Genomic DNA, 15,532 nt, shown 5'->3' with positions numbered 1-15,532 from the left:
TGAAAGGAAAGTAATTTATGGGGTTGGAAACATGTATAGTTACATGATAAACATACCTATATACCTTTTCAGCTGATTTTTCAGAACAATTCAGAGAAAAGAGAAGAAATAAAAAGAACAAAGCAAAAACAAAACAAGAATTCAGAGTTCCAGGCAATAAGAAAACAGACCTGATAGGATATAGACATTAAGGTGCAGTTTAATCTATTTAATCTAAATATTAATTAAACACTAATTTTTTTTCCAGACAGACTCTCTCTCTCTCCCAGACTGGAGCGCAGTGGTGTAATCTCGGCTCACTACAACATCCACCTCCTGGATTCAAGGGATTCTCCTGCCTCAGCCTCCTGAGTAGCTGGGACTACAGGCGCCTGCCACCATGCCTGGCTAATTTTTGTATTTTCAGTAGAGACAGGGTTTCACCATGTTGGCCAGGCTGGTCTCAAACTCCTGACCTCAGGCAATCTTCCTGCCTTGGCCTCCCAAAATTCTGGGATTACAGGTGTGAGCCACTGCGATGGCCTAAACACTAATAATTGAAACTTATGGAACTACAAGTCATAAACCGAATTAGGATAGTCCTTGGGAAGGTATGATGTAGTAGATGGAAGATCAGAAGTTAGAAGGTCTGGGTGGTCCAAGCCCTGATTCTGCCAGGTAACAGACTCTAAATCTTTAACAAGGCACTTAAACATTCAGGGTCTGGACTCTTAATCTAAAAAATGTATGTTTGAACAGATGATTTGGGGGATTCCTCTTAACTGTAAGACTTATAGACTCATTATTTATAACAGATGCCTTAAATTGGCACTTAATGAATGTTTGTTTCTTTTACTTCCTACTCTGACTTAAATGTTTGAAGGTTTGTAACAAGAAAGCAAAAATAAAAAATATGTGCCATGCTGTTTAAATAAACTGTGGATTGCCAGGCAGGCACAGTGGCTCACAGTGTAATCCAGCACTTTGGGATGCTAAGGCAGGATGATCACTTAAGGTTGGGAGTTTGAGACCCATTTGGGCAACATAGCAAGACCCCTTGTCTTAAAACAATTTTTCTTTTGAATTAGCTGAGCATGGTGAAGTTCACCTGCAGTCACAGCTATCTGTTAGGTTAAAGCGGGAAAATCACTGAAGGCCGGAAATGTAAGGTCACAGTGAGCTGTGATCATACTGCTATACTCCAGCTTGGGTGATGGAGCAAGGCCTGGCCTCAATCAATCAATAAACAAGCAAGCAAACAAACTTTGTATGATCTAAAGGAAGCTTATAAAAAGCCTAGATTTTTCTCTCTCTTTTTTTTTTTTGGAGACAGAGTCTCTGTCTATTGCCCAAGCCCGAGTACAGTGGTGCAATCTCGGCTCACGGCAACCCCTACCCTCCTGGGTTCAAGCAATTCTCGCGTCTCCTAGTAGTTGGGATTACAGGTGCATGCCACCATGCCCAGATGATTTTGGTATTTTCAGTAGAGATGGGGTTTTGCCATATTAGCCGGGCTGTTCTCAAACTCCTGACCTCAACTGATCCGCCCACCTTGGACTCAAAGTGCTGGGATAACAGACATGAGCCACTTAACCTGACCAAAAAAGCCTAGGTATTTTTTTTTTAATTGCCTAGCCTACCGTGATTTGTGTTTCATCAAGGTAGCACCATGAAGAGTGTATCTGGTGTTTGGTGGAGAAATTTTAAGTCCCTAAATAATAAACATTTCTGGTACAAAATCATCACAAAAGAGTAAGAATGCCACTTGAACCCCAACTTCTCTGGCAATGCTGAATGTGGAAGGGTTGTCACAGAGAAACCTTTAGCAGGTTATGTTGCTATTAACATAATAAAGTGTAAACCTGTTTTGAAATAAACCTATTTAAATAATCACATAATTAACAAAATATTCACTTCAAAGACTTACTACACAAAATAACCATCTTAATAAGGTGATTAAGTCTAAACAAATCTTACACCCTAGAAAGGTGAAACTGCTCAAGTCCCTATAGGAAAGGACAGCCCTATCATTCAACTTGCCAATAAACCTGCATTAGTGATAGATCATTATGTTCCTGCTCAGATAAATTAGTAGCTGGGCATTGCATTGTTAGTAATAGATACTTAATAACCAGGTTTATAAATCAACTTATATTTAGTCTTATTTACCACTTAAAAAAACCATAAATTTCACAACCTGATTTACATTAAGAATTACGCCTCCTAGGAAATATAAAGTTTAAACTTGTGATCTTAGTGCAAAGGCTAATGGATAATCTTACCTGATGAAATAAGTATGCTCAAGCTTTCTATCTTGCCATACTGAGCAGCCACAAACAAAGGTGTGATGCCAAAGTCATCCTGGCATTCCTTGTTTGCTCCTTTTTTAAGAAGCAATTTTATGATCTCAGTATTTTCCTAAAGCACAGATTCACATTTTAAATAAGAAAAAACAAAGAAAACAGAAGGTATCTTTTTTCTTAACTGTGTTTTCTGTTTTTCTTTTTTATCCTCTCACTAAACGATAACTTGAAGAAAAAAAACAAAACTGTGTACTGCTGTATTAGTTGGAAAGAAAGTGGTCAAATAATCAGATTATCCTATATTTCTAGTTAACCCAATAAACATAAACATGAAATACTGATCTCTAGAAATTATAATCCTTATAGAATCCTGCAAAATTAGTTTGCCAACCAAAGCACTAAGGAGCCATCAGGATTTCTAAACACACTATTATAAATAAAATAAGCCATTGTTCTTTATCAATTTATATCTCAAATATTCTGATGGTTTCTTAAATATGCCATCAACATTTTTTAAATGTAGATAATTCCAAGAGCCCAAAGCTGCTACAGCTACTACAGAAGTTGGCTTATTCAGAATCATCATTAGCATTTAGACTGCCTTTTCTGTACTGCACTAACCATCATAAATCACAGGCAAGCAGAAAGCAAAAACTGTATAGGACTGTCATTTTAAGAGGGTAAAACACACAATTTACATGGAAATGAAATAATAAATTCAGAGGTTACCTGAAAAGAAGCCTGGTGCAAGGAGTTCCATCCACACATAGAATGGGATCCATTAACATTTGCTCCATGTCGAAGCAACAGCCTTAACACATCTATCTGTCCATTTTCAACAGCTGCAATACAGCAGTCAGAAAAATTAATGTCAGCAAAAAGACATGTTTGTAGGACTGGACACTTTGGTGATGTTCTCATCACTTATTCACCTCATAACCACAATGCCGTGATTATTCCTAAACATTTATCGCAATTGTCTTAGCCCAAATCCATTAACATATATCTAATTCTTTCTGAACACATACAAAATTATTTTCAACAGCATGTTAAAAGACACAAAGGAACTGGAAGCAAGAAGCAAACGTTTATTCTCTCTGATAATGGAAACAGCCAAGCTCTAGTTTGTTAAAATGAAATTGGGAGGATATAAGGTAAACAATTCAGAATCAACAGTACCAGTCTGGAAAAGCAATCTCGAAAGGATTGAAAGGTTTGTTCTTATTACATTTGATCACAAAATAAAAAGAGTCAGACAAAATAAAAAAGCAAGTTCTGCATCTTAGATTTTTTTTTAGCATTATAAACCATAACTGTTGTCAAAATGTTCTTATATCCACCGATGAAAATACAGTAAACCTACCTGCTTATGTGACCTAAAAGGGAATTCCAGAAAACCAAAAATTGTTGTTAAAGAAATGCAGATTATTTGCATAAACCTTTGTTATGAAGGTGGCACTAATTCTGGAGGAATTTAAGCAGAGTTAATGAAAAACAGAATTGCCAGAACAGAATTATAAAGTGCTATATAAAGTAAGTACACAAACACACACACACACACACACACACACACACACCTATTAGCAAATTAGGTATACTGTGAATGTTGTAGGAGTGAGGCTGAGTGACTTCTTTAAATTTTAAGTTTAGAAACTTAAAATTGAGAAATAGTCTTCATAAAAATTGAAGGTAAGATATGTATAAGAAGGTCTGGCTTAACATGCTTGGATATGAGAAAGAAGATTTTGTTTGATTTCATGTCTTGGCTACTTGTGAACGCTGCTGCAATAAACATATGTGTGTGTGTATCTTTATGGTAGAACGATTCTATTCCTTTGGGTATATACCCAGTAACGGGATTGCTGGGTCAAATGGCAGTTGTTTTTAGTTCTCTGAGGAATCGCCATACTGCTTTCCACAATGGCTGGATTAATGTACACTCCCACCAACGGTGTATACATGTTCCTTTTCCTTCTCAACCTCGCCAGCACCTCTTATTTTTTTACTTTTTAATATTAGCCGTTCTGACTGCTGTGAGGTGACATCTCATTGTGGTTTTGATTCACAGGAAAAAAAGATTTGAAAAACAAGATTTTTTTTTTTTTTTTCATTTCAATCATATAGTTATTCTGTATCTCCACTATAGTAGGAGACAGGAACTGGGAATCAACAATTCTCAGTCACAAAATTAGAAAGGCACCTTTGGATAACAAATCACATTAGAAAATGCTAATATAGATGAAACAATGGGAATATAAAAATCCTTAAAAGTATAAAACAAGAAATGGTAAGTGTGCTCATTATTACTGAAGATGAGTAACATGCCATTGATTTTCTACTAGTTTTATATATCGAATTTATACCAAAGCTTATTTCCCCTGTAAGACTCTGAGAAGTTCTTTAATAAAAAATTATCTTACTCTAAAGGGTTTCAGAAATGTAACCAATGGCTGTGACAGTACCACTGAGGTAGGAATATAACATAATTAAGTTAATATTCAAAAGCATTTACCATGGAAAGAACAGTTTTTCAAGCTAAGTTATTTTTGTATAATTGATATAAAGTCAATCTAATTTTGGGTGGCTCTCATATACCCCATAAATATATACACTCACCGTACTGTACTCACAATAGTTTTTTTTTTTTTTTTCATTTTTTGAGACAGAGTCTAGCTCTGTCACCCAGGCTGGAGTTCAGTACCACAATCTCAGTTCACCGCAACCTTCACTTCCTGGGTTCAAGCGATTCTCCCACCTCAGTCTCCCAAGTAGCTGGGATTACAGGCACCCATCATGCCTGGCTAATTTTTGTATTTTTGTAGAGACAATGTTTTACCATGTTGGCCAGGCTGATCTTTAACTCCTGACCTCAGGTGATCTGCCTGCCTCAGCCTCCCAAAGTGCTGGGATTTTAGGTGTGAGCCACCACACCTGGCCCCATAACAGTTTCAAAAAAATTTTTTTAAGTATAAAAAAAAAGAAAAAAATTACAAATGAAATTACCACATAAAACAATAAATAAAGTCTGAAAATAACTAATAATTTTGAGCGGAGGTCATCGTAGAAAAGGAAGAAAATCTGTTTCATATCCAATTCATACATCATTATCAGTGATTGTTAACAAAAATCATCTATTGCCAGACTCTGACTTGAAGATTATCAGGTTGTCAGCAGTGATATAACAAGGAGAGTGAAGGTAAGTTTGTCTTCCACAAGTTAGGCTGACCTTATAAAAATGAAAGTCAAGGACGGGCGCGGTGGCTCAAGCCTGTAATCCCAGCACTGTGGGAGGCCGAGGCGGGTGGATCACGAGGTCAAGAGATTGAGACCATCCTGGTCAACGTGGTGAAACCCTGTCTCTACTAAAAATACAAAAATTAGCTGGGCACGGTGGTGCGTGCCTGTAATCCCAGCTACTTGGGAGGCTGAGGCAGGAGAATTGCCTGAACCTGGGAGGCGGAGGTTGCAGTGAGCTGAGATCACACCATTGCCCTCCAGCCTGGGTAACAAGAGCGAAACTCCATCTCAAAAAAAAAAAGTAAAAAAAAAAAAAACTGTTTTGATTATCAAATACGACATAGACGACAGAAAAATTATTTTCATTTTTTTACCTCATGATGCAATAGTATGTTTTCATTTTAATATCATAAATAGTCAGAAATCTGATTTCTGCAACTCTATTAAAAACATTTCCCAATGACAATAGTAAAGCCTACACATGAGCAGAGAAATATTATTTTCACAGCCCTTGTTAATTATTTCAAAATAAAACAAATTAAATAGTTATCAACTGAGAAATTTTGGTTTAGAAAAGTATATTTAATTTTGATAATTAAATTGGAATTATCAAGTTGGACAGGCTGGGGAGGAGACCTATAACTGTACTGAATGATTTGCTTCCAAAAAGGTGGTCATTACTTTATACAGGCATACTTTCTCAAGCCTACTGAGAAAACCAAGTATAAGAGCATGTTTAGAAACTACCTAGCACCTAAAATAGACTTCGCAATCTTTTCCAAAAACAAAGGCAACAACACAAGTATCTATAAACATTGAGTACTTTGTGAATTCCATGGGGATAGTAAGAATACAGATGAAAGGGGAAGGATAGAGAAGGATAACAAAGTATTAAAAGAGTACTTCTGTCTTGAGAGCTACCTAGATGTAAAGAGAAATAATAAACATGTCAGCAACAGCAAATTAACCCTACCCAATTGAATCAATGATACTAACAGGCATGAACTACACAATATTTTACATTATATTCTGTGTAGAAACGATTTACTTTTTCTTTTTTCCATATCTCATGAGAAGAAGCAGGCTTCCTCCTTTTTAGAGTTTCATCTGTGTCCTACCACTCAATTCATACCTTCTCCACTTCTTTTTTTTTTTTTTTAGGTGGACTCTCACTCTGACGCCAAAGTTAGAGTGCAATGGCGCTATTTCGGCTCATAGCAACCTGTGTCTCCCGCATTCAAGCAATTCTGCCTCAGCCTCTCAAGTAGCTGGGACTACAGGCATGTACCACCATGCCTGGGTAATTTTTGTATTTTTAGTAGAGATAGGGTTTCACCATTTTGGCCAGGCTGGTCTCGAACTCCTGACCTCAAATAATCTGCCTGTCTTGGCCTCCCACCTTCTCCGCTTCAGAGTTTGCTCCTTATATTGTCTCTTCTCCAATTTTTCTCATCATTCCTTGTCTATTAGGTTCTACTGTTCAACCTGCAATCTGGTTTAGGTTTTCCTTTCCCTAAAGTTAAAACAAACAAAAATCTTCCAATATACTATTTTATCTTGCTTTCTTTTTTTAACCACTAAACCTCCCCCAAAATTACTCCTGAGTCTACTTACAATGATTCTATTTTCCCACAAATCACTCATTCATTCAGTTATTCAACAAATGTCTACTAAATGCCTATTATATACCAGGTAATATTCAAGGTGGTAGAGATACAGAAGTGGATGAAAGACAAAAATACCTGCCTCCATAGGTCTTTTAATATTTAATCAATAACTACCATACAAATTCTACTGCCATAATTCATGTGAAGCTACTCCCTTAAAAATCATCAAATTCAATGGCCTTTTCTCAACCTTGAAACTCCTACTTAGTTCCTATTGTCTCTGATATTAAATTCCTCATATTTCTCTGATATAAAGTTTTTTTCTCCATGTCAATAGCACTGTTGTAGTGTTACAACTTTCTCTAACAACTCATCCTCTGTGATTTACTTTTTCTATCCTACTATTCCAAAAATGTGATGACTCACCAGGATTCTGTCTTCAACTTTTATTTTTTTATTCCTTTATACATATTCTCTCTCTCTCTCCTTTTTTTTTTTTTTTTTTGAGATGGAGTCTTGCTCTGTTGCCCAGGCTGGAGTGCAGTGGTACAATCTTGGCTCACTGCAACCTCCACCTCCCGGGCTCAAGCGATTTTCCTGCCTCAGCCTCCCTAGTTGCTGTGATTACAGACATGAGCCACTACATCCAGCTAATTTTTGTATTTTCAGTAGAGATAGGGTTTCACCATGTTAGCCAGGCTAGTCTCAAACTCCTGACCTCAAGAGATTGGCCCACCTTGAGCTCCCAAAGGGTTGGGATTATAGATGTGAGCCACCATGCCTGGCCTATACATGTTCTCTATTATTGAGTTTGCTCCATTCTGAAACATTATTGAGTAAATTCATCTCTAGATGAATGATTTCTCCTAACTAAACTTTCCCTCATGGTCCAGAACTAGATTGCCAAATATCTGCCAAATATTTCCATCCAGACATTCTATTAGCCCCCTTACAATGAACATGCTTAATACAGAACTGGAGAGATAAATGTAATAAAACATGCAAAATCTCTATACTGAAAACTACAAAATACTACTGGGAAAAGCAAAGATATACATTAAAAAAAAAAAAAGAATATACCATGTTCATGAATATAAACTGAAACATTATTGAGTAAATTCATCTCTAGGTGAATGATTTCTCCTAACTAAACTTTCCCTCATGGTCCAGAACTAGATTGCCAAATATCTGCCAAATATTTCCATCCAGACATTCTATTAGCCCCCTTACAATGAACATGCTTAATACAGAACTGGAGAGATAAATGTAATAAAACATGCAAAATCTCTATACTGAAAACTACAAAATACTACTGGGAAAAGCAAAGATATACATTAAAAAAAAAAAAAAGAATATACCATGTTCATGAATATAAACTGAAACATTATTGAGTAAATTCATCTCTAGGTGAATGATTTCTCCTAACTAAACTTTCCCTCATGGTCCAGAACTAGATTGCCAAATATCTGCCAAATATTTCCATCCAGACATTCTATTAGCCCCCTTACAATGAACATGCTTAATACAGAACTGGAGAGATAAATGTAATAAAACATGCAAAATCTCTATACTGAAAACTACAAAATACTACTGGGAAAAGCAAAGATATACATTAAAAAAAAAAAAAGAATATACCATGTTCATGAATATAAACTGAAACATTGAGTAAATTCATCTCTAGGTGAATGATTTCTCCTAACTAAACTTTCCCTCATGGTCCAGAACTAGATTGCCAAATATCTGCCAAATATTTCCATCCAGACATTCTATTAGCCCCCTTACAATGAACATGCTTAATACAGAACTGGAGAGATAAATGTAATAAAACATGCAAAATCTCTATACTGAAAACTACAAAATACTACTGGGAAAAGCAAAGATATACATTTAAAAAAAAAAGAATATACCATGTTCATGAATATAAAGATTCACTATTGCAAAATTATCAATTCTCTCCCAAAACAATGTAAAAATTCATTGTGAGCCCAATCAAAATACCCAAAGGTGCTATGGGTATTGTTTTAATAGTTGGAAAAAACCAAAAACCGATTATATACATGGTAATGTAAAGCACCAAATAAACCCAAAACAATCATGTAGAATAAAGCCAAGAGGACTCATACTCCAGATATCAAAACTAATAAAGCTGGAATAATTAAGGTAGCATGGCATTGGCACAGGATAGAGAGACTAATAAAACAACTGAAACTGCAGAAACAGACACCCCCCAAAAAAAAAGTTACCTTGGTCACTTTTATGACAAAGGTAACAATGGTTTTCGGTCCACTGAATATCCATATGCGAAAAAAAATCTTGACCCCTGTCCCACATAATACACAATAATCAATTTCAGATGGATTGGGAATTAAATTTCAGATTGGATTTAGGAAGAACAAAGCTTCCAGAAAAAAAACAGAAAGGAAAAATCTATAATCTGATCTTGGGAAAAAAAAAAAATTCAATCTTTATATTAAAAGCAATAAACATAAAGGTAAATAGTGGTAAATTAGACCATCTTAAAATAAAGAACTCCTTAAATCAATAAAAAGATAAATTATTTTTAAAACATGGGAAAATTTATGCAGGCACTTCACAAAGGAGGATATGAAAATAGCTAATAAAATATATGGAAAAGTACTCACCTTCTAGGGAAATGCTAATTAAAACCTCAATGAGCAAACACAACACCACCCACCAGAACATTTAAAAGGGAAAACAGCAAATATTGGGCAGGGATATGGAAAAAGTAGAACTCTCATATCCTGGTGATGGCAACATAAATTAATAATAACCTTACAATGGGACTGGGGGCAGTGGCTCACACCTGTATTTCCAGCACTTTGGGAGATCCAGACGGGCAGATCACCTGAGGTCAAGAGTTCCAGACCAGCCTTGGGACCAAATTGCAGACGATGGGCTCAGGTCACTCCCCGATAGGATGTGATCTTCCAGGCCCTCAGTCCCTCACTCACCCAAGAATGGGGGAGAGGACCATGCCAGGCATGGTGAGCTCGTTTAAGTAAATATCGGACCCCAAAGGTTTTGCAGAAAGTGATTTATTTAGGCAGAGAGAGAGAAAAAGTAGAAAGAAATAGAGAGAGACAGCGAGCTCCCATGCTGTCATGAGAGGAGATCCAGAAATGGAGTCCGCCCAGATGTGGGAGAAGGAGACTTTTAACCTGGGAGATATTCCCGTCCCATTCAAGTTTTCTGTCTTATGAAAGGAGTTCCTTCAAACTGTCACTGGAGTGACTGATCTTTGATTTCTGACATCTGATTTGTTCTTTAGCCCACAGTCCTCCCATAGCTTTTCTCGGGCTTTCTAGACAAAGGAAGCTCACCTGGGCAGTCTATCTTCCCCTGCATGCACAAAAGTTAAACAAAGACCTCTAGTCTGGTGGAGGTATGGCACTGGGAAGTTCTTGCCTTTAAAACCATGCCCACTTGTGGACCTGAAGAGAGAACACATTCCCTCAGCCTGACCAACATGGTGAAACCAGTCTCTACTAAAAACACAAAATTAGCCAGGTGTGGTGGTGCATGCCTACAATCCCAAGCACACAGAGGCACGAGAATCACTTCAGCCCAGGAAGTGGAGGTTGCAGTGAGCTGAGATGGTGCAACAGCAGTCTAGCCTGAGCAAACAAGCAAGATTCTCTCTCAAAAAAGAAAAAAATATGTCCAAAAGAAGATACTGATTTCTCTTTTTAAGATTCCTTTCTAAATTGAATAAGCTTCCTAGTTATACTTTGGGATATGACAAGATAATCCATCCAAAACAACCATAAGAGTGAATAAAATCTATAAGACAACTAACTCAGGTATTAACCAACAGGCAGAAGACTGTGATTCCTGAGAGAAGTGAAACCCAAGAGGTGAGCCTACGATCACCCCAGTTCTTTACCTGGGTACATTTGCCAGTTATAGTACAGTGAGCTGAATGAACTCCAAGTAGAGCGATGATAACGTTAGGGAAAGTACACTCCAACCATAGGAAAGAGGCTGAAGTCCAAGGAACTGAGGAGACTGAGATTAGAGTTTAAGTGGTTGAAATCTGCAGGTAAGGCCCCAGAGAAAAGAGAATTGTGCAGAAGGAAGGCCTTCGTGTGGAAGTTCCCCTAGAGTCCCTGTTTGAAGTGTGGGTTGCATACATACAAGGGAAGGCTAACCCTACCAAAGAAAACCTGCTAAACTATTAAGAATGGAACAGAAATAATTAGAGGTCAAACACTACTGATGGGCAATGGAACTCCTAACAGTTCTGGCTGAGTCAGAGTGGTGGGACCATACTGTTCCAAAAGAATGGAGATCAATCCTGGTACTTGTGAAAAGAAGGGGAAGGATGTCTCCATGCTTTTGTGTATGTATGAAACTGAACATGATGTTTTAAAAAAGATAAAAAAAGACTGCCACAAATTCTGAAGGGAATTTCAAAATTAAAATTTCAAAAACACTTTGGGTATCTAGTATATTCCTAATGTGTACAGAATATACCCTAAATTTTTAAAAACACATCAGAATAAAAATCAAATTGAGCAGTCCTTTTTACTCAGTAATATTTAAGTCACATTTTGTATATTAATTGAAAAATGACTTAAAACCTAAAGAAACAGGGAGAGAGAGAAGAGACAAGGAATAGATAAATCCACAGCAGAATAACAGTAATTAGGACAGAACTAACCTTCATATACATTGCACCTCTTGTGGTATACAGCCTACTTTGAATTCTGGTTATTATAATATCCTCAATTAAATGGTAAGCCCATGATATGAAGAACTAAGCTTAATACTGATAATCACCTAATCAATGGTGGATAATGAGAAAAATTCAGTTGTGACTTCTACCATCCTACTGATAAGCAAAACTGGTTGGCTAAGCTGATGTTTCTTTGCTCCTTCACCTTTTTATGTGGGACTCATCTAGTACCACGTTAGTGCAAAGGAGACGGATATTTCCAAAATAAAACAGGACTACTTGATTCAATTAAGGATATATGAAGAACTACACTCATTCTGTTGCTATCTAGAACTGCTCTCCAATACAGAAGATACAAGCTTCATTTGGCTGTTTAAATTTTAATTTTAATTCATTAAAATTGCATAAAATTCAAATTTGTGTTCTTCAGTCAAACAAGACAAACTTTAAGTACTCAAGAGCCCCATGTGGCTAATGATTATATCATAAAGGACAATGTAGATATAGGACAATTTCAAGTTATACTGGCCAGCACTGATCTAAAGATTAGAATTTAATTGAATTGAAATTTAACCTGTCTTCAAGATACATGTTTAGCATTGGAAACAGGGAGCCAAGCCATCAGTTGCAGGTCTTGGAGTGTGTCAAAGAGAGAAAGAAAATGTGTAATTCTACAAGCTGGAAAAGTACTGTGGATTCCCAGAAAAAAAAAAGCAGAATCATAGTTTCTGTTATCAAAATGGTATCCAATAGGGACCAGAGACCAAGGATAAAGATTAAGAATTAAATAAAAGACCCCACTTTGGAAGGTAGAGCTCAAAGTGTCTGCAGTACCACAGAGAGATGGGAGAAAGACCTTCCTCTCTTCAATCCAAACAGGTACAGTCTTTAAGACTCCAGCTGAGACAGTAGAAAAGAAAAGCCAGAAGTTCTGAGGGCAGGGACACTGCTTTTCTCACAACAGATCATATAATACAGTACTTAAGAATTCCCTCAGTGTAAAAGCTTAAGAAAACAAGAATGACCTGAGAACATCATTTCCAGCAATAATTTCTCGGGAAACATTTTCTGGTTTTGAAAAAACACGTTTTTCCATTTCCTAAATTAGATGAAAAATGAAGCAATCTAGGAAAACATATCTGAGTATTTTTTAAAACAAGAAACTGAAAAACTAGAAGCACCCTTTGACCCACAGAAAACTTCTGGTCAAAATCAACTCAGTTGTGGCATGCAACATATTGAGTACAGTTACAAGTAAAGCCCATGTGAAGATTTCATGAAGGCAAGAACTCAAAACAGGATTCTCATCTGGGAGAAATATGGCAGACCTATACACAACATGTAAGTTCTAAACCTAACTGAAATAGTAAACAATATTGTTTAATATAGCATTCATTAAAGAGTATGGTTTTTTTTTTAAAAGGGAGATTTTTAAATATAATTATACAACTGAATGCTCCTTTAGAAAAATGCTTAATATGACTATGAGTTCTAGTCACATTAAGCATTTTTTGTACAAATTACAATTATAAATACAATTCTGTACCAAATGAAAATCACAGTGAGGTGAGTTTTATATCTATTCGCTAGAAAATATACCCTTTCATTTTTTTGTTTGTTTTGTTTTGTTCTTGAGATAGGGTCTTGCTCTGTTGCCCATGATGGAGGACACTGGCACAATCATTGCTCCCTGCAGCTTCAACTTTCTGGTCTCAAGCAATGTTCCCACCTCAGCCTCCTTAGTAGCTGGGATTACAGGCATGCACAACCCACACAGCTAATTTTCTATTTTTTGTAGAGACAAGGTCTTGCTATGTTGCCTAGGCTGCTCTTAAACCCCTGGGTTCAACCAATGCTCCCGCCTCAGCCTCCCAAAATGTTGAGATTACAGGCATAAGCCACCACATCCAGCCTAGTCTTTCATTTTGAGACTCAGATTTTGACAATAATTCTAAAAAATAACATGGTCAGTAAGTCTGTAACAAACAGTTTAACCATGGGCTGTCCATCTCCTCCAGTTACAGCAGCAGGCTGGCTGGCTATACAGAGATCATCTATATATTCTATTTGTACATTTGAATTATATATGAATTTTTAATTGTATCGCTACTTTTTTTAGTTCTACATATACTCTATTCTCCACTATGCATTTACTTTTTCTATACGATTGAACATTAAAATGATCTTTCATTGTATACCTAGTTTATGTAAAACTTTTTTCCCACCTCTTTTATGAAGTAAAAAAGAACATTCGTAAGAACACTTATCTCCTGCAGTATTTCTCTGGTCCTGTGTTCATACTGACATCTGGTGGCTCTAGAAAAGAAACTCCATTGCTATGAAAAGGAATTTCTTTTTCCAGTGTTGTCCATTTATTCTATGTATCCTCAAGTTTATGTTTTTCCAAGACTACTTATACACAAGACAGCAGAACAATTCAAGTACCATCACAACTCCAATTGATGGTATACATTAATTGCATCCCCTCACTCTGGCAATGTGAATGGTAAAGATATAGAATCTCCCACTATTTCAAGAATGTCACAAGCAAAGTAGGACTGTCCAGTTATTTATTTCATAACTAAACTTCATGATCAGAATGGTTATAAAGTGAGGCTTTCCCATCAAGGACAATTTTAAACCATTCTCTAACGATTCAGATAGATTCCTACAATGTGTGCTGACCATGAATCTTTAGTCTGAAATATAATATCTTATTGATATATAGAATTTTTTTAAAATTATAATGAAAAGTTACATTTCTGTTTTATAAATTCCTTCATGTCTGCCCAGTGGCTAACAATCTTAAAGACGAATACTGATAGGAAAAGCCATGACCTTCTGGACAAAACTCATTATGCTAGGAATATAACAAAAAAAGGTGTGGTGAATATCCCAATCCAATTATCCATGTTATCACTGACATTTCTCATGGTTTCTAACAGATAGAGAGGATTCTAATGGCCAATTAGATATCAGAGACCATATCCAGAAAAATACAACCTTCAATTAAATGCAAGTATTAAAACACAAAAAGCTAAAATTCCACTATCCTATTATATACTGATTATTTTTCCATGTCTCCCCAGCAGCAGAGTCAAGAAACATTTGATTTCGATAACATATCCCTAAACTTACATTTTCTTCTAGGGCTATAACATTATAATTCTACTATTTGAGAAATTATTCAACTTTTTGAAGCATTCATACAGCAGTATTCTCCTTACTAGAGCCACCCTATAAGAATGACTCATACTAAGGCTTAGAGAAACAAAATATTCTGGGAGTTTCCTATCAAAGAAAAAGTGTATAGACAAGCTATCCTTAATACCAAAGACTCCTATTTGTATAGGAGCAACATTTCCATTTCAGTCATACTCATCAATGATAATCATATATCATCAGTTGGCCAATGGTATTAGTAATCACAAAGAATGAAAAGACAATTGCATTAACCATGTAATAATCCAGCTTAACCACAAGGGCATGGCATATTGTACGGCAGTGCTACTCAACATTGTTCACAAACTCGCTGTCAATGCGCAAACTGTTATCAGTCCTCAACAATAAGAAGTTTTGAATAGAATATTAACAACTATGTCCCTAAGTACACTTTACTTTAGCTGACATTTTCCTTGAGATAGGACTTCCTTGATGAAGAAACCAATAAATTGATTTATATAATGGCTCAAGCTTCTTATATAAATTGA

The 15,532-nt window shown here is 36.2% G+C and overlaps 1 protein-coding gene across 4 annotated transcripts in view; it reads right to left on the bottom strand.

Annotated features, from left to right (window-relative positions):
- Positions 1-15,532, bottom strand: part of ASB3 (ankyrin repeat and SOCS box containing 3) — a 109,182-nt gene that overhangs the window by 38,113 nt on the left and 55,537 nt on the right. For all 4 annotated transcript variants that reach the window (NM_001205041.2, XM_017963974.4, XM_008980670.5 and 1 more), the window contains 2 exon segments: positions 2,262-2,397; positions 3,012-3,124. In NM_001205041.2, coding sequence (NP_001191970.2) covers positions 2,262-2,397; positions 3,012-3,124 — 249 coding nt within the window.

This window comes from Callithrix jacchus, chromosome 14, assembly GCF_049354715.1.
Source record: "Callithrix jacchus isolate 240 chromosome 14, calJac240_pri, whole genome shotgun sequence".
Taxonomy (NCBI): Eukaryota; Metazoa; Chordata; class Mammalia; order Primates; family Cebidae; genus Callithrix; species Callithrix jacchus.
The sequence above is the reverse complement of the archived record's forward strand: the minus strand, read 5'-3'. Positions and strand labels throughout refer to the sequence as shown.